Here is a 26,136-nt window from a genome sequence, read left to right as displayed (position 1 = left end):
CTTTAAGTTGTCTTGGAAATCATAATGAATACTTGAATTTCGTCATTCGTTATACCTATATTTTCTAGGGAGGGTGTGAACCTCTGAAAGGTTCTGGTTCGAGTGAACGCGAACCGTTTTGAAAGGTTCTGTGTGATCACGAACGTGAACCTCGTGACGTCATATTGCTAATTCAAACCATACAGATCAATGAAGTAAGGTATAATAATGTACACGATACCTAGCGACGACTCGGGCCACATAAAGCCTCGATGCTGAAGAACATACTCAATTTTCAAACGTCGCCAAATGTATCAACTGGAGCAATCATATGATATAATAATCCCATAAAATCAATATCTTCCGTCGCTTTGCCACCAATTTCGATGAGGACTTGCAAATGAATATAAGCTTACGCCCTAACGGTCTAGGCCAGACCGGAAAATGTATTCTGCGTCTGAGTATTGATACGCTGATATTGAGCAGAGTGTAAAACGATAATACCCCATTTACAAGTTATACACCAGTAGCCAACACCCCAATCGAACGGATTTGGTATTTATGATACAATAAATATATGAAATCGAGACGGGTCCCGTACGCTGGCTAGAAATTTTACATCAGATAACGATATCAATTTCATCGATTGGTTGAATGAGCATCATTCGCAGACTACCTACTTGTTGTGTATTTCGCTCTTGATGTTGTGTGATTTCGGGTCAAGCTTACAGCATAGAGTCACTAAATATTCATAAATAGAAAGCTGGATATTTCGAGCAAACTTTTGTAACAGAGCAGGTAAAAATTTTCAGATTGTCCAGGTGCATGCTCGGTTACTGTTGAATTTTTATGCTGCCAGCGCCATGCATAGAGTGACCCGCAGTTCAAATGCAATAAATTTCAAACAAAGATGTTATATTGACGTGAAAATTGTAATATATGAAAAAAATTCACAGTGCAGAACCTAATAAGGTTTGTTTGAAAACGTGAACCTCTAAATTTCCGAGGTTCACACACAGAAAACGTACGTGAACCTCACGTTCACACCATCCCTAAATTTTCCCAGGCAGCCATGACTATTCTAACACATCCATGCTTTATCGACGATTCGACTAGGAGAATAAAAAGACTTTCGCAGCTCTCCCACTTCGTCCCTTTTGTAAATCGAGATACAGTATGCGTGTTTATGCCATTCCTAGGGGGTAAAAACGAGTGGGAAGTCAAACATATTCTGATAGAATAGTGCTTTGCATTGCAATAGACCTTAAACGCTAGAAATACACTATGGGTTTCTCTACCTTGACACTAAATACGTGACTTTCATATGATTCAACCATTTTTTTTCGAACTATGGGTTACATTGAACAATGGTGTCAACAAGAAGATATGCACAAAGTTTCCCACGACTACAGCTAAGATGCGTATTCCACGAAAGCTGATTAATACGAAGCTTCAGATGAGCCAGCAATGGTTCGATAGCAGTGGCTTGGTATGCGTTGGAAGACCGCGGTAAGATTTCGAGGACATACATGACATTTTCAACACGTATGCTGCTTTTATAATTGCGTCAAATGGCCGATCTCATGCGCAGTTGACTTGGTACTTGAGTTGTACATTACAAACGATGTGCGTAAAAATGATACATTGCTGGTAACCTATTTCGAATACAGTTCGGAAGCTGTTACGAACACTCAGACCATACGTAATGTGAGAGATGCTGTCATGCCATAACTTTCAACGTGCTTGCTACTGTGTGTTCGTACGTGAATCGACTCGCTTCTACGCGACGGTAATCTTGTACGGCGTATTACATTTCTAGAAGGTAATTAGAGCGTTGCCATCTTGTAGAATGGAATATCGCCGACAAAACATGCATTCTACCGAATGAGAAGAAATGGTTCGATTTTCTACCTACCCATAACCGTCGATAAGTAATGACATAAGAGTTGTACCAAATATTTTTGAGGTTGAAGTAAATATTGAACTGTCAACGCTGATCAGTATTCAACGAATTAGGTTGAGCAAAATGACGAAGTAGTGATGGGATTCGTTTTAAAATAGATCAGGCGTGGTGTGATGTGATTTGAAACCTACCCAACCGATTCCCAACATGCAAATTTCATGTCTACTTCAATTCGCTACACCTTTATTTCGTTCCATAACAAGAACAGCACCAGACATATGAGACACACTATTGTCAACTAATACGATATTACTCTTGAATTTCATGGACTTTTGAGCATATACTCCAGACATATACGGTACGCATACTCAATATATTTGAAATTATATTTAGTAACTGACTTAAATTCGAGACACTATTAGCCGAAGTATAGAGTATGGACATACCCTCTAAGAATTGAATAAATTATAAGCTGGGAGGTCAGTTCCGAAGTATGCTTCTACATTTTTATAGTGTTCAAGTACTCAAGTACTCAAGTAGCTTATGCCTACTTGTATTACTTCCTCATATGGTTAGGTTTTCAGACTACATCCATTTCTACTCAACAGTTTTCTAGGCTACCCTACTTACTTTCTATACTTTGAATGAGGTTTTGTGATATGTTTGCATCACTTTTGTGACTGCAATGTTCTTCACAGCTGGGCCGAAGAAGAACTGTATCACGGTAACTGAATATATATGTAATACGTGTACGTATTGCTATTGCCAGTGATCATTCTATGATAATCGGGAAGATACATCCTGCAATTTCGAAAGTGTCCACCTCCGACTATCTGCTCACGGATTTATCGACCCACGACCGTAACTGCCGCACCCCAAACCCCGCAAACCTATTTCGTGAATTACCACAAATTTCAATTTCAATATCTTTTAACATAGAAGACAAGAGTTGACGAAATAACATCATGTAACGACATCATCATACCAACGGGTCCTGCCCGAATAAGTTCAAATACTATTTGCGGGCGCCTGCCAAGACATCTCACACAGCTCTGCCGGTAAATCGGATTACGCGAGGAGAGAGAATAAAAAAATTGATGGCAATATATATACAATACCCGATCATATTGGCCGATTAAATCGCGGAACAGTACTGCAGATCTTACTGATAAGCAGCGGTAAAAACGGAGAGCCTGGTAGGGGGTCTGGGGGCAAATCCCCCAGATGTTTGGTTTAAAACCCTATTTTGACCTAAGACCAACAATTTGGGTGGCTGACGAAGTGCTGTTTCGGTCATGTATCGACCAAATCTACTATTGAACGACTTATTGGAAAACAGGTTGCATCTTTATTTTTTCCCTCAAGGTAGTTGGACATATATTTGAAATTGCTACTTCTACTCGCGATTAAGTATAAATACACGGCATTACTTCTACTTGAAGTTGAGCCACAAGGTTAAATTATTTGACCTACCCTGATCATATGTGTAACTCAGCTCTAGTAATATATAGTCTACTCATTCATATGCGTTCAGAGTGCATGTTCGTCACGATGCGAGACCACCATAGTAGTGAGCTGCCTAAAGTAGTATTCGTAAAACAACCGGACGCAATTCTCATCTACGTTCAGCAGCGTTGCAACATAACAGTACTCATGTGGTACTGCAGCTTTGCAATACTTCAATCTCATTTAGCTACCTACCCGTTACACTTACTCGAATGTACCCAATGGCTGCAACCGAAACTTTTTACAAATACGCACGCAAGTTCGGAACTTACAGGAGGAGGAGGAACAATCGTTGTAGCAAGTTCGATTGATACGACTGTGGAGTCTGGAACTTTATGCCGTATGCAATCCAACAATGAAGTAATACTAATCAGTGCTCGAGATTTCTGGGCCGCGATCTGACATATCTATACTTCACCAAGCGACACTTGCAACTTCATTTTCATCTCTCATCCTATTTATGCTATCAGCTGTTCATTCCTCTTATTTTCATGTTTTAGAACAATCAAGAGCGTGTTGGAATGAACGAATACTTCAAGTCGTTACGATACCTTACTTATTATCTTTTTCTGTTATATCAATCTTGTGCCTTTTGAAATGATGAAATGTTTAATTAACTGGTGGTTGTACCAAATATTTTATATTATTTTACTTATACCCGTTGACAGTTACAAACACGCCTCATCGAATGCCATTCCATTATGCACGCTTTCAAATCACCCTATCACATGCAGTCGTTAGCTGTGACTCATCAGAAAATTGCTGTCGAGTACAGGAGTCAGTCAAGATATTGTGGATCTATTTTGACATTCACTTATTTATAAATGCTACGAATTGCTAATATTGGAACATTACACATCGACAACCGCATACTGAATTTCCTAATGTTGTATACCCATTCGACCCCAGTCGTAACTGACGTAATTCGATATCATTTCGGAAACCCTGATTTGAATAATCCCAGTAACGAATTCCCCATGGTACGACTCATTCGAGGTCGACTGGTACATCTTTCATTACGCAGCAGTATTCAACGTAATCCTATTTAGGCACATGTCTTCATATAATGAATTACTTTTCGCCACGACAATCTGGTTTTGTCACAATTGTGAACGACAATGTATACTGGTAATACTAATACACGTTCCTACTATAGGGCTTGGCAAAATCAAATATATATGAGTGATTCGATCCCTAATCGAGTGTTACGCTCGAGTAGTCTTGTTGCACTCATTTTTGTGTAGTAAGTGACGTATAATAGTCATATATGCATCTTTCATGCGATGGAAAAAATAATTCGTTATTCCTTAGCGTACTCATTTTATGGCGCTTTTGAGACATGCTACGGGTCGATCACTACCAAAATATTGATTCTATGACTATGAGAATGTATTTCCTTTAAAAAAAAATGTATTTCGGATGCCGTGGTACGCCAAGTTGGGGTTGAGGGAACCTACAGTGGCAGACAGGGTCGAAATTATAATTCCTGTAGAGCGGTGGTTTTCAACCTTTATGTCTTCCCGGAACCCTATTCGACTGTTACGAACCCCGTGGTCCCCCGTCGTCATCTATCAGCAACAAATGACTTTCCTTGAAAATAAAACACTATACGTAGAAATTGCGACTTATTTCTCAGAGCGAATTCTGCAGCTAATTCGTGGTCGTGTCTTGAAAATAGATTGACATTATTGTTGTTGTTTATTCAACTAAACGATTTCCCGGTTATCACCTGACTAGCCGCATTTTCCATTTTCCCAGAGATAAGTGGTGGCGAATGTAATATTACTGCGTAAAGCATCTGCCGACACCTTTGGCTATGATCGCAACATACATGGCACTAAAATTGACAAACTGATTTATCACTATACAGTTTAATAATATATTCATGTCATGCAACCCGTAAAGATGTCCTTCCCGCCTGTCAACAAAGCAACACAATTTACGACTTTAAGTGCCACTGTGATTGTCGGTACGTAGGAAGAATAACTCAGCGCTTTCAGGAACCAATCAAACAACATGTACCGCCTGTTATTAAACTACGTACATTCAATTCTCGGGAACAGGCCGTTGAAACTGAAACCGACCTAAGGGTGTTGGAACACAATCAGGCCGTGGCAATGAATTCTGCCATTGGCAGGCATTTAGCTGAGCATGCTACTTGCGCCAAAACTATAGTGACGAGATATTCGCGATTTTTGGCAGAGGGCGCACACGTTTTTACTTGTCCTTACTGGAATCGACATTCATTAAGATCCATAAACCGCGCTTATGCCAGCAGAAGGAGCGTTTGCTTCAGCTAAAAATTGGCCACTAGCTGCGCTCGCGGTTTGTCTGTACTCAATGTTGTTTTCGTGTCTATGACGTCACAATTAGATGCATGCAATGTAGTTATGCAAGTTTTTGGAATTCTCTTCATGCTGGCGATTACCCCTGAAGAGTGTCGACTCGAAAAGCTTCGGGTTTCAATATATTTATGATATGAATATATTATTACAATGTTTAAAGTTGTGCAAAATGTTCTCTACCCCAAAAAGTCTCTTCAAATTTAATACTAGAGATTTCACGTCCACCATACTCATTTTTATCTACCAGCTCATCTTGTAGTTATTCTGGAGTAGTATGATTATGTTTATCACGGAAGAAAATGGATTCGCGGCGAGGTTTCAATTCCTATATTTGTACAGATAAGGAAACGACTTACTTAGTTTCTATTTCGAATGACTTTTCACTAATTCGCTGCGACTGAAAATCCAAAATGTTTTGCAAAGATTTCGAAATCAGCTTGGTTGAACCTAATACTTCAACTCTTTATTTTTTCACAAAACCCAACAAAACATTTCTAAAAGGCCTTAGGTTTGTATCAGTAAGCTATTGGCAATTAGGCAATTGAAATGAATTGGCAGAGTAGGATAATTTATCCCAGACCGCCATTCTGATGTAACTCATGAAATTTCAGTAGTTAGGAAGCGAAACTGCCTCGTGGTTCGACTACGGTTTAAAAAACGTACAAATTACGTTTTCAGTCATTTTGCAATTTAAAAGGTATCGCGGACCAGCTAAATCAGCATTTGCCCTGATATTCGATTTGGTTCGATACTCGACTCGCTGCGACAGACATAGTTCCCATCAACATGAAGGCTCTAAATAGACAAAGAACGGGACACGCGGGCATAATGTATATGAATCTTCATAGCTAGTGAAAAACATGCAGGAGGGTACAGTCGGATTTAATTCTAGTTATAACCAATTCAATTTTTTGCGAGTTTGTTTTCAGTCCCGACACAACCATCGACGGCGGGATGTTTGGCACGTTGAAGGAAACAAAATGACCAGTTTTGTAGCCAAACTATATGAACTGATTCCTCATATCTGGCTCGAATCCAATATACACTGAGCGTAATAGTATAGATTTCCGCTAACCTTCGAGTAAACTATTCGTATAGTTCTGAAAAGTAATACCTTCCCCTTTCATGTGCAGATGAATACTTATGTGCCTGATGTAGCAGAGCCAAAGTCGCGCGCAGCCAATAAATAAATTAGTTACTCAACCGGATGTAATTCCCATCTTCTTGCTGCGGCACTGCAAAATAACCATTCTCATATGGTCGGTAGATTTGCATTTCGATACTCCAATCTCAATTGCCTACCCACAGGTTACAATGGCTCCAACATATGTATCGCAAATATATTGACCGAGTTGGAATCAGCCACATTTTATGCGACTAAATCAGTCAGGTAACTAGGTAACTATCAGTAGTGAACGTTCGGGTTCTGTGTGTGAACCTGAAAAGTTTGGAGGTCTGCGTTCACAAACGAACCTACTAGGTTCTGCACTTTGAAGCTTCCTGAGATATCACAAATTTTCACGTCATTATAACGTCTTTTGTTGAAATTCTTTGCATTCAACTTCGGACCAGCACTCTCCGCATGGTGCTGTCAGCATGAAAAGAAACTCAGCACTAAACGAGCATGCACGTTGCCAATTAAAAAAATTATTTGCTCGAAAATTATTGGCTTCGGAATATTCAACTGATCGTTTGTGAATCATCAGCGAATCTCTGCTGAGACCCTTGCCCGTAATCATACAATATCAAGAAAGAAACAACACTGCATGTAGGAAGTCAGCGAATTGTGCTTAGAAAACCAATCAATCATTAACATCAACGAAATTGATATAAAGAATGTATCGATCTCTAATGTAAAAAATCAATCAGGCGAACGGGATATATCTTGATTTATATCATGACTACCAAATACGTCCGATTAGCATGTTCGCTTCTGGATAACTTGCTTTTCAGAAATTACCTGGCGCCACTGGAGACCGGTGTTTCACCATAGAAAAAACATTTGTGCGGTCTAGCCGAGTCGTCATCAAAATTCTTGACAAATTGCCGGAAGATATTGATTTTGTGGAAATATCATAGCATTTGCTTGTACCAGTGAATTCATTAGGTGACGTTTGAAAAGACGGCATTTACTTCACCATTGTTGCATAATGCGGCCGATTCGACGCTATAGTTTTCATATGTACAATTGTTCAATGTACGACATGTTACTTTACGGAAATGTAAGGTTTGAATTAGCAATATGACGTCACGTTACGTCATAGTTCCACGCTCGCGTTCGCACAGAACCTTTGTTATTATTATTATTAATACACTTTCACAGTGGCGCGTACCGCCTGTTTAGGCTTTGTGCGCCACAACAATACATTTTATGTCTTTGCTTTGGTAATTAGGACGACTTTTCACTTCCACACGCACTCCCACACTTCATTCTCTCTCGGTTTCGTGCGTCCACTTTCAGGTCTGTGCTGCCGACTTTCGATCTTGGCTCACTCTTCTTCTGGGCTTTTCAAGACACTGCGTCAACAGCGAGGTCGGCGATGCGGAGACCAGATAAACCTCCAACACATAGAAACATGGCAGAGCAGAGACTCGAACCAGCAACCATTGGTGTCGTGACGGTGTCTCTTAGCACACTGCGCCACTCGCTTCCCCACAAAACCTTGGTAAGTAAAAGGTTTGCATTCATGCGAACCAGAACCTTTCAGGGATTCACACCATCCTTAGTGACTATCACAATAAAAGCTTTGACCTTTACCCGTCAACAGGATGGTTTAGTATTTATTGGCCTCTATCTGGAATCAAAGTGTGGTTGCCGCTACCTTATCACATTAGCTGATCACTAACCCAATCTAACAACAAAACGATAGCCTCTTAAACCCGGAGTTGGCAACCTTACGTGTACAGCAGTGTTCTGGAACCTTCTTGGACCGAAGAGACATATTAGTCCAATATTTTCAATTATAACTCCCAAAGAGCCATACATGTCAATCAGATATTACGTCACAATTCGCAGTGTGCGCCATATTTCATTCCTCACATGCGTATGTAGAGCCAAACATGGTCAATGGTCACGACAGCAGTACATACCCACTGCAGGGTATGATACGTCACTGACGTGGGGTTAGGGGAGGCAAGTGAGGCAGTTCCTCTCGTGTCCTCAGGGATGAGTGAAGGAAAATCGTGAAGCCTTCAATGATTATTGGTATTTTTAGTCGGTGTTTATGACTGACTAGATTTTGAACACTTTTATTACTAAAATAAAGGGATTTTCATATTGGTTGTTCGAAAATGAAGCGCAAAATGAGATGTAAAGCACATATGAACCACAGATGGGCAAAGCCTCCCTTGTGATAGTACAGCTCATCGTAAATAGCTTAGAATTAGATATTAATCCAATGTGATAGTCGCGTTGATTTCGAAAATCTAAATATTGAACGACTTCTAAAGTATTCGGCCTAACTTAACGTTGCGCTACACACCTACACTTTTACGGGGGGCTAGAAAGCTACTTACCAATCAAGAACGTGGATAACTATGAGATGACGTCGTTTTAATTTTGAATTTGTAATTGTGAATGTCACTTCCACAGTAGTTTATTTCTCCGTTTTCAGGATGACAATGTGTATTTGAAAATGCATTGTCCTACAAGTGTCGCCATGTCTGCCATTCTCTTTGATCAATTGAGGTATCGTGCAATCAAATATTTCCAGCAGATCGGTGGCGTCAAGATCGAATTCGCGAGTGGCAGTGGTCGCCGGCGCGATAACAACTGAAATCTGGCGATGTTGGAAAAGGTGGGTATGAGCCCCTAACCCAGCGGTTCCCAACCTTTTTGGTGCCGTGACCCTTTTATAACATTTGCCAAGTTGCGGTGACCCCAAGGATAAAATTAGTTGAGTTGATCCTTCTTCACTGCACTTTTGGAGCTAACTAGTAGGCAACTAGTAGGCTATATATTAAATTTGACTTCTAAATAAATAAACAACATAACAAATCAACTTATCAACACAACAATTTGTTCAGTGAGAAGGCTGTGCTTGCTTCTTTTTAGCCAGATCTGAAATCCTTGGAGCAGTCTTTGCAAGAGCACAACGCAGATCATCTTCTGCATCAAGTCTGCTCCTGTATTTAGATTTGATAACCAACAAGCTTGAAAAGCCTGTTTCACAAAGGTATGTTGTTGGAAAAGGAAGAATCAGGCGCAATGCGATCTCAGACAGAACGGGATATGACTGCAAACTCTTGATCCAAAATTTGGTAACTGACAATGAAGAAAAATCAGTTTTTGCTGCATCACTGGTAATGAGTTCAATGAACTCCTCTTGTGCATTCTCAGGAACATCTTCAACTCTGATGGTGAATGGGCTTCTAGCAAGTGCAAACGGTGTGTCAGGTAAATTAGGAAAATATCTTGAAATTTCTTCTTCAAGAATTTTGAAGTGTTCTTTGACAGAAAGTATTGTTCTATTCATTGTTTCCTGTTCAATATCATTTTCCTCAAAGAAAGCAGATAAGTTCGGCAACATGTAAATTCTATTTTCATCCAATTTTTTTTGCCAAAGTTGAAGTTTCAACTTGAATGCTCGGATCTTTTCTGACAAATCTAGGCATGTTGCATTTGGTCCTTGGAGAGACAAATTTAACTCATTTAAGATTGCAAAGATGTCAACCAAGTAAGCAATTTTGTGAACTTGGTTTTTGTCGCCGAAAAGTGCTTCAAACTGTGGTTTAGATTTTTGATTAAAAAATGTTTTCAATTCATCACGAAGATCAAAAACACGTTTCAAAACTTTGCCTCTGGACAACCATCTCACACTAGTGTGAAATAACAGAACATTATTGGATGCATCCAACTCACTGCAAACTTTTGAAAATAGGCGGCTGTTTAAAGCACTAGCTTTTACAAAATTCACGACACTTACAACGCTTTTCATTGTATCTTGGAATTCTTGTGGCAAAGTCTTCGTTGCTAACACTTGTCGATGAATCATACAGTGAGTTCCGATGGCTTTCGGTGATGCATTGATTACCAAACGTTGAAATCCAGACCTACATCCCAGCATTGCTGGAGCACCGTCTGTGCAAACACCACAAACATTTTCCCAAGGAATGCCATGATTTTGCAGAAATGATCCAACTGTGTCAAAGACATCGCGTGCAGTAGTTGTCGTTTCAAGTGGTTTGCAAAAAAGAAACTCATCTTTGAAATCACCTTCATAAATGTACCTCACGTAAACCAGTAACTGAGAACAGTTTGCCACATCTGTTGATTCATCAAGCTGGATACTAAATATTCCAAGTGGAGCTGATTTCATTTCCTGGATAACTTGCTCCATAATATCAGCAGACATGTCGTCTATTCTTCTACTGACGGTGTTATTAGACAAGGATATTGTATTCAGTTTGTTAACATATTCAGCTCCAAGCATAACTCGAACAACGTCTTTGGTTGCTGGCAGCAGCAACTCCTCGGCAATGGTGTAAGGTTTCTTGGCTTTGGCGATTCTGAGAGCCACCAAATATGAAGCTTCAATGGCTGCCACATTTTGCTGTTGGTACTTGCCGCCAGAATCCAGCCTGTTTTCTTTGACACAATCAGCTTTGTTCTTAAAATACTGGACATCCTTGCCCGCAAAGTTTGGATGCTTAGCGTCAAAATGGCGTTTCATTTTGTTGGGCTTCATCGATTCGGCTGACATAATTGTGTTGCAAATGACACATTGTGGCTGTTCAACTCCTGCGTCAACTATGAAAGTAAATCCATACTTCAAAAATTCCTCACAATATTTTCTTTTCCTAGGCCTAATACTTGTCTCTCGATTCATCATGGGAAATCTGAAATTTTACAAAATAGCTAGCTAGCTATCGTAGGCTACCTATGGTTGATGCCGGGAATTCAATAGTAAGCCTACACTGGCTTGCCTAGGCTATCAACTGTGATACACTTTATTTCTGTCAGTAACTCTCGGAACCCACTTACAGCACAAACTTATCAAGATGCATGACTGAAACGAGCTATTACACTACATACCATATATACAACTGTATTTCATGTAGTCTCGACGAGCGGCTTGCGCTGAGCAAGCTAGGCTGTTCATGACCAATCATTATTATGAAGCTGCAAGGGCTTCCACTGACGTGGGATCGAGCGCATCAACACCTGAACCAATCCGGCATTTTAACGGTAATTTTGTAAGTACGTGCAAAAACGATACTCACATTCGACATCGAAGTACTCAGACTCAGTCTCAATATCACTTGGCAAATCCGTTACAATGGAAACCTCGGCCATTACTGACTAGAATAAAAACTGCGAGAACACAAACAGCCGCTGTGACCGGTGTTGATAATATGTGTCATTCACTTGACGTCACAATGCACATTCTGCCTTTTCTGTAAACATGCCAATATTGGAACTTTCAGTCAAAATTACGGCAATTTCCGATTGAGTTGAAACACGGAAAGTCGGTAATTTCGTCATGAAAAAAAATTCTGAACATGATTCCGCAAAGTTGTCATGAAGATGCAGTTGACCTTTAAGAGTTAACTTTCTAAATTTCTAACCTAATGAAATTCTAAACTTTTCAGAAGGCCTCAGGTGACCCCAGGCAAATTGTCAGGCTACCCCAGTTGGGGTCGCGACCCACAGGTTGGGAACCGCTGCCCTAACCCTTTATACCCCGATGTCTTGACCTCTCAAGGACATGTTTATGCTGCGTTGATAATATTTATTCTAGCCGTTATGGAAATTTGATAACAAGTTGCTTGCAATATTGATATAGTGAGTAGAAAATTAAAAAATATGCCGAAGAGCCACATCTAAATACCTTATAACCAAAAGAGCCCTGTCTCGCGAGCCCTAGGTTCCTGACCTCTGGTATACAGGGTGCCAAAATTTGGTAATGTCAAAATAATACTAATTGGTGTCCCGAACATTTTCAGCTTAGTCATATTTATTGTGTTGAGCATGAAATCTCAACAATCGCCTATTTGAAGCTGGACATTCCGTCGGTTACACCAGTGCTTGTCAAAGTATGGGTCTCGAAGGGTTTAGACCAGTGGTCGGGAACCTATGGCTCGCGAGCCATATATGGCTCTTTTGGGTATAAGATATGGCTCTTTGCCAAATATTTATTTTTACACTGAATTGATCAATATTGCAGCGACTTGTTGGTAAATTTTCATCACGGCCAAAATAATTATTCTCGTGGCAGTATTACTATTAACATGTCTTTGAGAAGTAAAGACAATGCCTTCTTCCGGTTCAGGGGCTCGGACCCCCTCTCTTCAAAATAATCAAATTTAAGTTACTGTCCCATCGGCGGCCAATATCACTCGCGAATTCTTTGCGCCAGTATTGTTTGTGTTATACTGGAGCCGAATCTCGGCTCCTGTTAATTGAAAGGCTATTGATTAGTTCTCTGATTGCGCCGTTTATTTAGTTGCCTTATACAACGACTACTCGTGCTGTTAGGATGTCTTTTCAGTACTAAACGTTTATCGTGTGTCGACATCGTTTCGTCGTTAACAGAGAGTACAGGCTCTGTATCCTGGCGTGATGGCAGCGACGGGCTCGAACCCACGCCATCAAAATGACTGGTGACTACCTCCTGGCGATGTATCCGAATCGAAATCTTGAATTGTGCGATACGTTGAAACAAAGAACATAGCACACATGGCGACGCTCATTTCAAAACGCTATTTTCAAATTCACATTGTCTTCCTGATCTACGGCGCGAACTGAACTGTTGTGGATGTGACAATAACAATTACAAACTCGAATTACAAACAAAGCCATAGCTATCCATGTTCCACGTTCTGCGTAGTATCGGCGATAAAAATATATGCGTGTAGCGCAACGATATGTTACCGCCGAATACTTTGAGAATTGAGAAGTCGATGAGTATTTAGATTTTCGGATCAGTGTGACAGTCCCATTAACATCAGTTCAGTTATAATAAATTCTAAGCTATTTACGATGAATTGCGTTATCATTGGTGAGGCTTGGCCCATCTGCGTCTTACCTCTCTTTTCGAGCTTTATTTTCGAACAATAAATATCAGTTTTTACTGGCGCACACGAGGAATCCCATGTAGGCAGTTCGAATTAGTGCTACCATGACGTCACGAATTTTCAATTGCGACGTAACAGTTGATTGGAATGTATGGCTCTTTCGGAGTTGGGATGGAAAAATAGGGCCAATATGGCTCTTCGGACAAATAAGGTTCCCGACCACTGGTTCAGACTTTAGCGCACCAAATCTATCGCTTAATATACGAAACATTTTCCTCGATTAATTTTAGTCGCTAAGATCAAACTTCTGTGGTTGGGTTCACCGTGTTCGGTAGCATAGCCAATGTGTTAAAGGCAATGAAAGTTCTTATAACGATATGGCCTAATCAAGAAAAATGTGTTCACCCCTGTATCATACAAGTAGGAGTGAGCTCATTCTAAGGTTGGTATGACAATGACTATGTTTGCAGAGCTCATACGATCGCGGTAAAAGGTCGTCGTTGCTTCTGACATGTGAAAATCGCTTGCATGTAACACATCAAAGTAAAATAAAAATTCTTCTTTCGTGAGACGAACACGATTCCAAATTCTCATTTCGTCACGGAGCTCATCATTTTCTTCTGTGTTTCTCATTTGAACCGTGCAGCGCAGGCTGCGTGCACTGGACTACTAGGTGCCCGACATTTCAACGTCAAGGCATATCAACATAGATAGCTGATATTGATAGTTGATATTGATAGTTGATAGATAGGAGCATTTGTCAGATCATCACCTTGACATGTGGTGTAAATCGAATAAATTGCACTCGTGGTCACCAAACTGTACTTTCCAACCCATTCCCGTGGTTGGAACGGAGGCATATACAATATATACCAATTTTTATGGGGATATATACGAGTGGGCTGCAATGAATTCTCTTTTTTGGGAGTTCTGAAGTCATGAGCTCAAGCAGAATCGACTATACGCCCCGGGAATATATCTACATATTATTTGCTATGTTTGACTGATATTCACCCACTGGATTAGTGTGAAAAAGCCGTTTACCTGTGCTACACCCTACGCTAGGGTATGGTAATCGGCGAAATACACGATAGTAACTCACGGGGTACCTGATACCAAGCGAAACACTTCTTTTACCGAGGCTGTCAGAGACCAAGGAGACAGATACAACGCGATACATCGCTACTATAACAGTCGCAGGGAGCTGCCGCACGTTCCCTACTCGAGGACACCATACACTCGTAGCAATAAGAGTGTGTTTTCCCACCCGTGTGCACGAAAACTCAACCTACCCTAAAATTATGGCGCGGTATAAATCGAGCATAACATTTTAATCATAATTATGCATGCCTAGAGGAACATAGCAAGTATGGACGTCGGCTCGTAGGATTCTGATCCTGGCTCTGTGTTCAATGTACCACCCTTTATGGCCAAGAGGATATCCGTTCGCGTGCAGTATGGCGGCTTTTCGTTGCTAGATCCAAGCAAGTCCGTCGTATCAAATTTATCAAATGAAGGACGGTAACGTAGCCTTTGGAAGCATTTAAGAAAATGAAAGTGGTCACGAAGGCTTCTTTGTCAAAATGTGATCCGTTGTCGGTTTCGAAACTATTTGTGATGCAGTTTATGGGTACCAAATGATCGCAATCCCCTCACACAGCTGAATTTACCGATTTACTTTAGGGTTACCTTATTTTGGAATCAATTTTGACCGAAACTGAAAATAGCTGATTTTGTAATATTTATTGGAAATCTTTTGGTGTTGACTAAAAAAAAGGTCATACCTTTCATTCGACTACCGAATGCCCCATAGAACGTCAGTATTACCCACTTCTTTCTTTTATGCCAAAATAGGGGCATTTTCAATCTCCTGAAAAAAGAGGACAAGGCACCATACGTCCTCTTTTAGGAGGATTTGTCCTATTTTTTTCAATAAATTGATACTGTCGTCGGTGGCCGCCAAAAGGTCCTCTTATTTGAGAATTTGTACTCTTTTTATTGAAAAAGTAATAAACTGTGATCAAAAACTCGACCCCGACGCTGCGAAAGTCAGATTTTCATATGAAATCGGTTAAAATGGTAGTCGCGTCAAAGTGACGATCTTATATTTTTTAATCAACACCACACAATATTACAAAAAAGCGAGTAATTCAGGAGTAGAACTGAAGTGACGACCAATTTTTTGATCAATTGAGTACTATCGGTCGAAAAGTTTTCAAAATCCCCAGTTTTCTTTTCCGGTGCCGGAGCTTTCAGAATTCTTGAAAAGTGTACGTTTTTTAGGATCTAAAATATTGTAGCCCTACTTAACTACAACTAGTGTTCGAGGAACCAATCTTAGCTATGTCCGGTTTTCGAAGATCAAACTGAAGCAATGGTTCTCCAATCTTTTTCTGACCACGTACCACCTCGGGGTACCAACAAATAATTTTAAAATTTTACTATACTGTCGCTATATGTATTGGGATGAAAATATACCTATATTTTTAGTCCAAATGTAGGGGAGATGTGGTACCGATGGATCACTGGGACCGAAAATACTTTGAAAATTCTCTATGATAATTCCATGATTACACCCCGTGAACTTGTCTACAATTGGATGCTGGCAAAATCTTTCCTCACATACAAAAAAGTTCGACATGCGCGGGCTGTGGGGTCACTGACAGATGTTTTCTGTTTTGGGGGGTGTAAACTAAATTTCGATCGACGCATATATTTTTCGTTGTAACCTTCAACACTGTAGAGGACAGGGATGGGCAAACTTTTGAGCTCGCGGGCCGCATTCCACATCTGAATCCATTCGCGGGCCGCACTATATAAAATTGGGATTATAAACCAAAACGCAATATTGGTATTTGATTATAGTGAGGACATGGAGATAGTATATGTGCTTGTTTAAAAACAAACCAAACGTTGATTTGATGATATCGTACATCGCGCCAGAAACATAGTGGCGATATTTCATAGGGTGGTCTACCTCAATATCCAATTAGTCAAAACTATAGAGATGAAAGTTCTTAGAACAGGATTGAAATTTGAATCTCTGAGCAGCGATCTGTTCATAGATTTACTAATTCCACTTTTGGACTAGTTCCAGGACACACAATGTTGACAGCATCATAACCATGTTAGCTTCAAACACGCTTCTACCATGTGTAGATAAAATTAAATACCACAATTCTGCGCACGCAGAGAACGATTCTACCTAAGACACGCGCAAATCGTTTTTTATAAGCATATCACTGAAATAATTAAAACTGGATTGACCATTCTAAAATCACACTCGTGATCCGAATTATGGCGATCTCGTTTAGGATTTCTGTGATGTTTAGCAGTTGAAACCTTTCAAACTGCATGGGTCTTGATTTCGGGCTGTCGCGCCAGAAATTAAACATAAAAAATAATAGAGAAAGTATTTATCTAAGAACAGCGGTTCTCAAACTTTTCAAGACACACCCCCTCCCTTATGATGGTGAAGGATTTCGCTCCCCTCCATCGTCACATCGCAAAACGGAACCAGGTTGCTAGCAAACCTAACGCATAGTTTGACGGCATGGAAGGTTACGACTGTGGATGAAATATTTTTAAATATGAAGTTCAGACTAAATACAGAGTAATAATTGTGAATTCGATGTTGTCGCGAGGAGCGCGAAACAATTTTCAGTTGATCTCAGCTTTGCGCCCCCTTCAGATGCTTTCACGCCCCCAAGTAGGACGCGCACCCCAGTTTAAGAACCACTGCCTTAGAATTATCATGGTGAAATATACTAAAAAAAGTTTAATCAAGTCCCTGCATTAATTCGATTTTAGCACGCATATTATCAATATTTCCTGCACTATCTCTGCAATATTTTTAATAAGTTAATTTAGACTCTCGCGGGCCGCACAGAACGGTGCTGCGGGCCGTAGTTTGCCCACCCCTGGTATAGGAGATCCCTGTTATCGTCCAACCATGAAATGTGTATATCTCATAACCGAGAGACATCCTGTTCTAGAGTAATTTGCCTCTAGTATAAAACTACTGATTCTCTCGAATCAGTAGACTCATTTGCTAACCTACTTGTAACAACGTCTGAAATATATTCGTATGTCTTGCGTATATCTGGGTCTTAAGAAGATCTCACCACGATACAGGATTCCAGGTTAAGTAGTCAGTCAGCTAAATCTATAATACTTTGGTAGCTATACTTCTACTCCCAGGAACAATATACGCTGGTGTGACCTCTGAGAGCAACCAATCACTCAATGATTGTGCGTTTTTACCGAGCCTCCATTATTATATTACAAATGAATCTATCGCAAATACAGTGATCGGAGCTTACAGCTTACGTTATCGTAAACTAGTAATGAAATAATATACTGGCAATGTATTTTTGTTCTATAAAATGCTCACAGTGCCCATACAGTGATCACCTTAGCCAACCCTCTTGTACGATTTAAATCGAACTAATATCGTTTATACGTTTGTAATTGTATATCATGGATATGTAAATGGGTAGAGTATTTCACCATACCGTTTTTTAAACTTTCCGAGGTTTCGTATTTTTCCCTGTAATTATGTCGATAATTATAAATTGGTTCTACCGTTACTTGCTTAGTTTGCCAGTTCTACGTATGCGCGAGGGCCTTTTTGTGTGTATAATCAACTCCTTATTCGTACCTCGATTCAGAATAAATGGGGAGTCCATCTAGTTACAATAATGCAGCGGCTTTGAATGATGTCTCGTACTTTAAAAATTCAACTAGACTCGACTAGTGACTTGATTCTACTTGACCCGAGTCTCCTCCAAAAATCGAGTGACTTGAATTGACTCGAGTCAAAAGGTGCAATGACTTGAAATGACTCGTGACTCGAAGGTAGTGACTTGATCCCAACACTGCAGCGCCGTAATAACTCCATTTTGTTAGAATATATTCCAAGTGTGGATTTGAGACTTTGCGTAACCATCGTGGCAGGTCGAGTTACCAGGTGTACACTCTCTTGCAGCCCGGCCAATCAAGGAAGAATACGCATAGCAACAAATAAGTACCTTTCTGGAGACAGGTAATAACATAATAAAATAATAGGCCTACATCTGGACCAGGGGTTCTCAGCCGTTCTTTGCCCGTGGCCTATTTTCCGGTTTGAAACTGTTCTGTGGCCCACCTTTTATCCTAGAGTCATAGTCCCGTCCAAGGCGTAGTCATCACTGGTGCCGATATGCATATTTCTCTAAAATCTGCGCATTTTTCTCTTAATGATCATAACAAATGTAGACCTTCAAAGTAATCAAATCGCGCGAAGCGCCACGAAAACTTTCAAGTTGAATAAATCTATCCAACAAACAAACGACCAAATAAATTTGGGCCCCTTTGAGCTCCCCCCAATTGGGAGTTTTAGGTGAGTCAGTTACGGTCCTGGCAGATCGTATAACTCTTGTGTACATTAATATGGCCGCTGTTCCACTCACGTCGCGAAACCCAATAATCTAATCCCCGCATCCACTGTGTGATTGCGGTTTTACTTCCACAATGGTGCGGATTGGGGTTGAGCCAGCTTCAAACACTGCACAGATGTGGAGAAAGAATATTTCAATGTTCAAGCTGTACAATGTACATATAGTATGTCCTGTATCTACTGAAGTTGCGATGTCAGAGCATTCAATCCAATGGTACAATAATTTCATGTGACTCTTACATTATGTGCAAAGATTTCGAGGTGGAAATTTTAAACCGACTCCAAACATTAATGCACGCACTGCTCTAAATCGTCAATACATTACGATTCGTCGCGGTGGTGCCGTATACTTCGATAGGAAGTTGAATTGATAATAAATGGCGATGATGGCTATTTTTATATTACAATAATACGACCAGCCAAGGTACTGTAAATCTACATCAAATACACTTCTTTCTATATACTATATACTATATACAGTAAATCTACATCAAAGACACTTCTTTCCGAGTTTAATGCACACCCCCTTCAACGGCATACGACCCTGCTGGAATACTTGGTCACTTTAGCACTAACTTCATGTTAATACATAATCGAAATTATTTTCGTTGCCGTTAGCCGTAGGTTGTCGTAGCCCGGGGATAAAAGCCTCCGTTTCCCCTTCCATTTTAGACTTGTAGATTGTGACTCCATACGTGCCATTACGTCCCATCAGAGTCGGATGAAAAACTTAAGGTAGCCTACGCATAATTTTATAATATGAATATATTTTTCAGCGAATAATATTACAAATATACCCAAATTTTCACTAGTTCTACAATATTCCAAATAGCTTTTTGGCCCACCTCAAATGCTCCTGTGGCCCACCCTTTGAGAACCCCTGATCTAGACAAAATGTATGACCATCATTGTAATAATGTCTTGGCAATATATATATATCGGATTTTTAATTAAATGAAGAGGGCAAATAAAAACAGGGAACAAAAGAACATCAAACTATTCAGTTTTACGCTCATGTTATGCTCCTCCAGCGTAGGCGGTCGTGGGCGTCTTCAAACGACAGCGCACGTTGTGCTAAATCAGTCGCCTCAGCGCCATGGCTCTGTGGGCATGTGGTTGATGATGACGGCGGCTGGTTGCTCGTATTGATGCCGCACTACGTACCACGTACGAATATAGTTCTCTGGATATGACGCATCTTTCGTAGGACCAAAAACTAAGGAGTGTTGTCGTTTTTTTCCCGATATCTAACGTGTATATGAATCTTTTGAATTGAATCATTTCGTATTGGCCAACCATTCTAGCAGCGGAAACCCTGGAATACTAATTCCGTCCTTTCAACTTTCGAGCTTTGTTTTTGTAATCCATTGTGGAAACGATTGTTTGGAACACTATTAATAGGCACTATTGTCGATAACTGCACCAGACTGCCGGCACTAGCGAGAATGTGAAACGCAGGACTTCGAAATATATTTATTTACCATCTAAATTTACCATCATTACCATAATCAGCTTTCGAAGTGATTTATTTCCGAAATAATGCGATTGCGACACCACGAAAAGCTAGCCGTCACCGAGCAAAATCATAACGCCTATTACGTATGGCAATTCGATTTACATCGAGTCAGACATAGCACATAGGCATGCGGATGTGTGCAGTTGCGACATTATCGAAAGAAATAACACTTGAAAATGAAGGTGAGACGTGATGGAGGATCCCGTTACAATTGTTATGTAATATTCGAAATTTGATCTGCTACTTACATATTAAAATACATGCGCTCATGACTAAATGACAGTTAAACTCGTTATATAGCTCGCTTAATCTATTTTCGCCGTTCGATATTCCACGCCACGCTGATCCACGTCAGTCGATGCGGGTCGGATCGACGGATAAGTAGAGCTTTGGGCGCCTAAAAGATAGGGAAACTGCAATGTACTCATTAATGCAGGGCTGCCAACCGGTAGACCGCGAGACTAAAATATCAGTTCCGACGCATTGGCAGATCCATTGGCAGTCACATTTTTGGCAGATCTTCGTAAATTACAATAAAGTAAAAAAATTTGCGGTAGATTTGTCTGAAGTAAATATTTTTTTCACATTTCGCGCAATATGTTGTCACTCTATTTCTTGCTTTCAACAGTGTTAGCCCCTCCTGAAAATGATAAAAGGCCAATGCACCAGGCTGAGTCATACTATATTCGCAATTACGAGAGAAAGCGCCGTCCAACATGGGACCTAGCGTTTGCTCTCGCAAAACCGTCGACGAAGAAACCTAGGCACATAGGGTTGTTCAAAATTTGGAAAATGTTTGGAATTCTGCGTGTCCATCGCTTATTCTGTAGATTATTGTTAAAAAACAATAATGGGCTAGAAAGAAGCTCGCAGGAAAGCCGGTAATATTTGTCTAAATGCGTTTGAAAGTAGCCGTCGGCGAGTGGGCGGGGAATCGATGAAGTGGGCGGGCAAAGAGAAGCCATTAATCCTGATTGGTTGAAGCCGGTAATAATAAGCTAATGATTGGCTGAAAGACCGACTTTGTGAACACTGCTGGTAACGATTTTTGCGTGCTGTTCTGCAGTCGTTTCTGTTGGTGTCATTACAGACATGATATATTGCCTTTGTTAATGTTGTCATCAAGAGTCCATAGTACAACATGCAACCGCCTAAGTTAATATCTACCTGCAGAATGTGTATAAGTGCTATGTATTGCACAGGTGCTCTCGCTAGTTGAGATACGAATAAACTAGATGCATGCATCTTGCTACCTTCAACCTTTTCAAAAGTTACTGACAGTGAGTGAAACTCAAAAATTTACCACCAGGATTCAACATCTCAGCAGTACTTGTTATGACTAGTCGACGTCTCACCCATAAACGAACGCATATTACACTTTTTATTCACAATTGAATGAAGGCGAAAAGCACTATTTACAAAAGAGTGAAAAGACATTAAAAAAGTACGTTGCAGATCAGTGTTGCATTGTTAGGCACAAGTTGCAGATTACAGACTTTTGATTAGAGTTGACTTCCTGCTGTCTCCAACTGTCTTCCTATGCTGTTCCACAGCTTGAAGCAGACTGTCTCTTTGTTGTTCATTGTCAGACAAGATTGCAGCATAGTCTGTGCTTAGCTTTACACCTCGTTCTGCGGCATCATTAACGACTTTGACAGAACTGATGTAGGAGCTCATTCTGGTGTAGGAATCTGATAAGTGCCAAACATCAACCGGTTGAGCTAGCCACGCCCCAGAGCATTCAAAAACATCAAATATGTACCACGACTGTGGCCCAATAAAATCAGACAAAGTAGTGTCCTTGTAGTGTCCTCCACGATATACCAGTCGTGCTTTAAAAGCTTCTGTGAAGCAGCTTTGGAAACTTGTTCATCATGTTCCTTGTAACTCAACATGTCCTGGATGAATCTCAAGTCATTACCGGCTGCATCACGACCGATGCTGGAAGCAACCCAGGCAGAGATATAAAAGAGAACTAAAAATAAATTGAAGCAATGCAGCAGTTCCACTTCTTCAGATTTGTAATGTAACTGACCAGCCCACATGAACATCTCCTGAGCATACAGAATTGTGCCCATCCACCTTGCATGGTGTGTTGCACCAGTTTTGTGATGATGTATATCTCCATCTGCACCGAGAAGAGCAAGAGCATTAGTCACACATTGTTTGTAGTCATCCCGTGTAAAGAAATCTTTTCTGGCGAGTAGTAGCTTGAAGTTCTCAATTGTCATTGCTGCTCGTTCTTTAAAGCATATAGGAATAGTCAGAGTCTTGAATTGCTGTTTTCTGTCAAGACTGCTCCAGCTCTTCTTAAGGTGGGCAAACCATGTGTTCTCTGGTCCGGTTGTTGCTTTTCCAAATAAACATTTCCAGACGTCTTTGACTATTAGCTCATACACATGGTAAAAAACCTTCTTTCCTAGAAGGTCCTCAAGGATCTTCGCTGCACCCTTCTTCCAGCCGCTGTTGCTTGCTGTGGTGTCAAAAACCAAAGCTGTTACAGCATCTTGTATCCCACTTTTTAATTATGTCGAAAGTAGTTTCAGCTTGTGTCTGACCTGCCGCATTTTGTATCTTCTGAATTCCAAATAGTTTTCCTTCCGAGTATTGAGGTTGACAAGATAGAACAATTGACAAAGCTTCATATCGATTTCCTAATCTATCCTCTGTGAGCTTTCCATCCCAATGAATGGCAACATGCTGTGGTCTATTTTCGGCAAATTTTTCCAAAATGTCCCGAGATATTTTCAGGCGATTTGTTTCCCTGACTCTCTTCGTTGAAGATCTTGACAGGGAGAACATGGCTATATCTCCTCCACAAGCCTTAATAAATGCTCCCATCGGCATCGTTGTCAGTTACTTGCAATCGATCCAGAGCTTGGGACACATGCGTATTTTTCATAATATTTTTAGGTGCCATCAGTTTAATGGATTGGGTCGAGGTGCCAAGTCCAACATCAGCATCATAGTCAGAACTTGAACTCAAACTGTCACCCTCTTTTGAAGATGACGAAGATGCTAAAACAACATAGTCAGAACTTGAGTCGTGTGAAACGTTTTCAACAGTTTGATCTGCAATGGCTGCTGTTTTCTTTTTGAGGTCTTTAGCCAGAATTTTGTCTCTTCCCAACATTATTGACTGGCAAGATTTCCGTTGATCTTCATAAAATGCAATGTCTTCAAGCTTTCTTTCATGTGATAGATAAATGTCATTTTCTATTGTTGTTATGGCATCTCTACTTCCAATATCCCACAGCTTGTCCAAATTATCAGTGAATTTTCTCCTCATACCCTTGGGATCACTTTCCTGTTTCGGATTCTTTTTCAGATCACGCCATCTTTCGTGCAGGTTTTGAAGTGATCGCAGCACATGTGATTTCTGCATTGTCGCAATTCTCGCCATTTTCCACACTGTCATTACATCATCCACCACCACAGTACATATAGTTCATGAGTAGGGGTTGACTGAGGACAATGCTCTTTCAGATGCAGCAAGTAACTCATTATACTTCTCGTATAGTAGGTAATCTCGAGCCACAGATGTAATCGCAAGTATATCCGACCAAGTACTGCTCAGATTTGGATCTTGTTCTTCGCTGCGGCATGTGTGCAATCTTTCGCCGTTTTGCCTCTGCCATGACTGCACTATTGTTGCTCCAAATCATAAACTACTGCTATCGACTCTGAAGCATTCAAAGAACACGTGTTACAGTACTACTAATGACTCATCAACCCACAACGCGCTTGTACAGAACCACAACCGCTACTAACAGACTCTACCTCAGCAAAACAGACTTTCAATTTAGTAAAGCCAAGCTCCCGAATCCGAGTCAGCTGTTGCAGTAATCAGTGAAGCTTAGCCGATTACCCAATCAAGAACCGTGGTTTCGTGATTGCCCGCCCACTCTTCAACAACGACTTTCAAACGCATTTAGACAAATGTTAGCGGCTTTCCTGCGAGCTTCTTTCAAGCCCATTATTGTTTTTTAACAATAATCTACAGAATAAGCGATGGACACGCAGAATTCCAAACATTTTCCAAATTTTGAACAACCCTAAGGCACATAATGACTGACGCATGTTGGCCGCAGATTTCGATATCTATATGTCCGGGCGCCGAATAGTCCTCTCCTTGCAAACTGATCACAGCGATATACGGCAGACCCGCAATGTACGCACGTAACAATATTATTGACCCATAAACTTTGATCAAAATCTCGTTCCTCGCGGCTAGTGACCCGCGCATTGGTTGGTCAATTCAATGTGGTCCTTTGGCTGAAAAGGTTGGCCACCCCTGTATTAATGAAACGACGCAATCTTTAGACGTTGTAACATTGCGTGAGCGACAGGCGCAAGTGGACATGCTTGGTTTCTCCGTACTACAGCGTTCAGAGCAGACTTGGACAACTAGAAAATTCTAGTTGTCGAATTTCACTAAATTGGAGCGAAATGCCAGTAATCTAATTCTAATCTCATTTGTGAAATGTTCCTATGCTCTAATTCTAATTCTAATCTAATTTGTCAAATGTTCCTATGATCTAAATTTAGTTCTAATCTAATTTGTTGTTTTCCTGAAAATCCCTCTTTTTCCGCGGCATTTTGCAGCGAGTTAACAAGAATATCCGTCTGTAGCCTGTACGTTATCCCCTACCACAGTGGTTCCCAACCTTTTTCATCTCGTGACTCCCTTGGCCGAAATTTTAGCCAAAATTCCTCCCTTAGGATAAATCTGCCCGATGATTAAAAATGGTCATTTTTACCGCGCAAACATCTGTTGACTAAGAGAATAAGACGGGCGGTACCGGGTGTTTGTTTCTAGCAGTGCTGTAATAACACTTTGTAGACCTCCAAAAACCATGGTCTTGGTCCCAATCACACAAATTCCGGAAGGCTTGACTCAACAGACCCCCACATCACTTCCATTTGTGTTTTCGGCTTACCATGCACAAATCGCTAATATAACTACTGTGAAAATTCAGTATCCATAAATTTACTGGTCTCGCGATTTTTTTTCTCAAGTTTGCGCATGCATTTGGCCAACAATAGTGGTATGTTGATATATAGCAGGGTTGACCAGACTCGAGTTTGACTCGGGTCCCATTTTCTGATAACTCGACTTGACTCGAGTCATTTTCTCAACATACGGAAACGAAACGACTACACTCGAGACAATCTGGGTATTGACTCGACTTGGACTCTAGTCATTGTGCATGACTCGAACCAAGTCATATGACTCAAGACTATAAAACGGCCAAGACCGACTGGTCATTGTAGTTTCGAAGAACAGTAAAGTTACCACCCTGTTGGAAGTTCGTCTAATGATCCTGGTACTTGACAATGCGACAAGAAACTGCTCAAAGTGAGGAAAATTAGTATATCATAAATCCAAATCATTAAATATCACCAAACAGTGTTGACTTGAGTGTGACTTGGA

General features: G+C 40.6%; 2 protein-coding genes across 2 annotated transcripts in view; both read right to left on the bottom strand.

Moving 5' to 3' along the window:
* LOC145434619 (uncharacterized) overlaps positions 1–6,965 on the bottom strand; it is a 45,130-nt gene extending 38,165 nt beyond the window's left edge. The window contains exon 1 of the mRNA XM_080311964.1: positions 6,848–6,965. Within this exon, the coding sequence (XP_080168090.1) occupies positions 6,848–6,860 (13 nt within the window). The 5' untranslated portion in view covers positions 6,861–6,965. The remainder of the gene's footprint in view (positions 1–6,847) is intronic.
* A 2,585-nt stretch (positions 6,966–9,550) lies between these two features.
* LOC145434614 (SCAN domain-containing protein 3-like) lies at positions 9,551–12,531 on the bottom strand. The gene has a single exon (XM_080311953.1). The coding sequence runs from the start codon at positions 11,562–11,564 to the stop codon at positions 9,756–9,758; it is 1,809 nt and encodes a 602-aa protein (XP_080168079.1). The 5' UTR covers positions 11,565–12,531; the 3' UTR covers positions 9,551–9,755.
* Positions 12,532–26,136: the final 13,605 nt, after the last annotated feature.

The sequence above is a fragment of the Botryllus schlosseri genome, chromosome 2 (assembly GCF_051294905.1).
Source record: "Botryllus schlosseri isolate E-star chromosome 2, Bs_hap1, whole genome shotgun sequence".
NCBI lineage: Eukaryota > Metazoa > Chordata > Ascidiacea > Stolidobranchia > Styelidae > Botryllus > Botryllus schlosseri.
The sequence above is the reverse complement of the archived record's forward strand: the minus strand, read 5'-3'. Positions and strand labels throughout refer to the sequence as shown.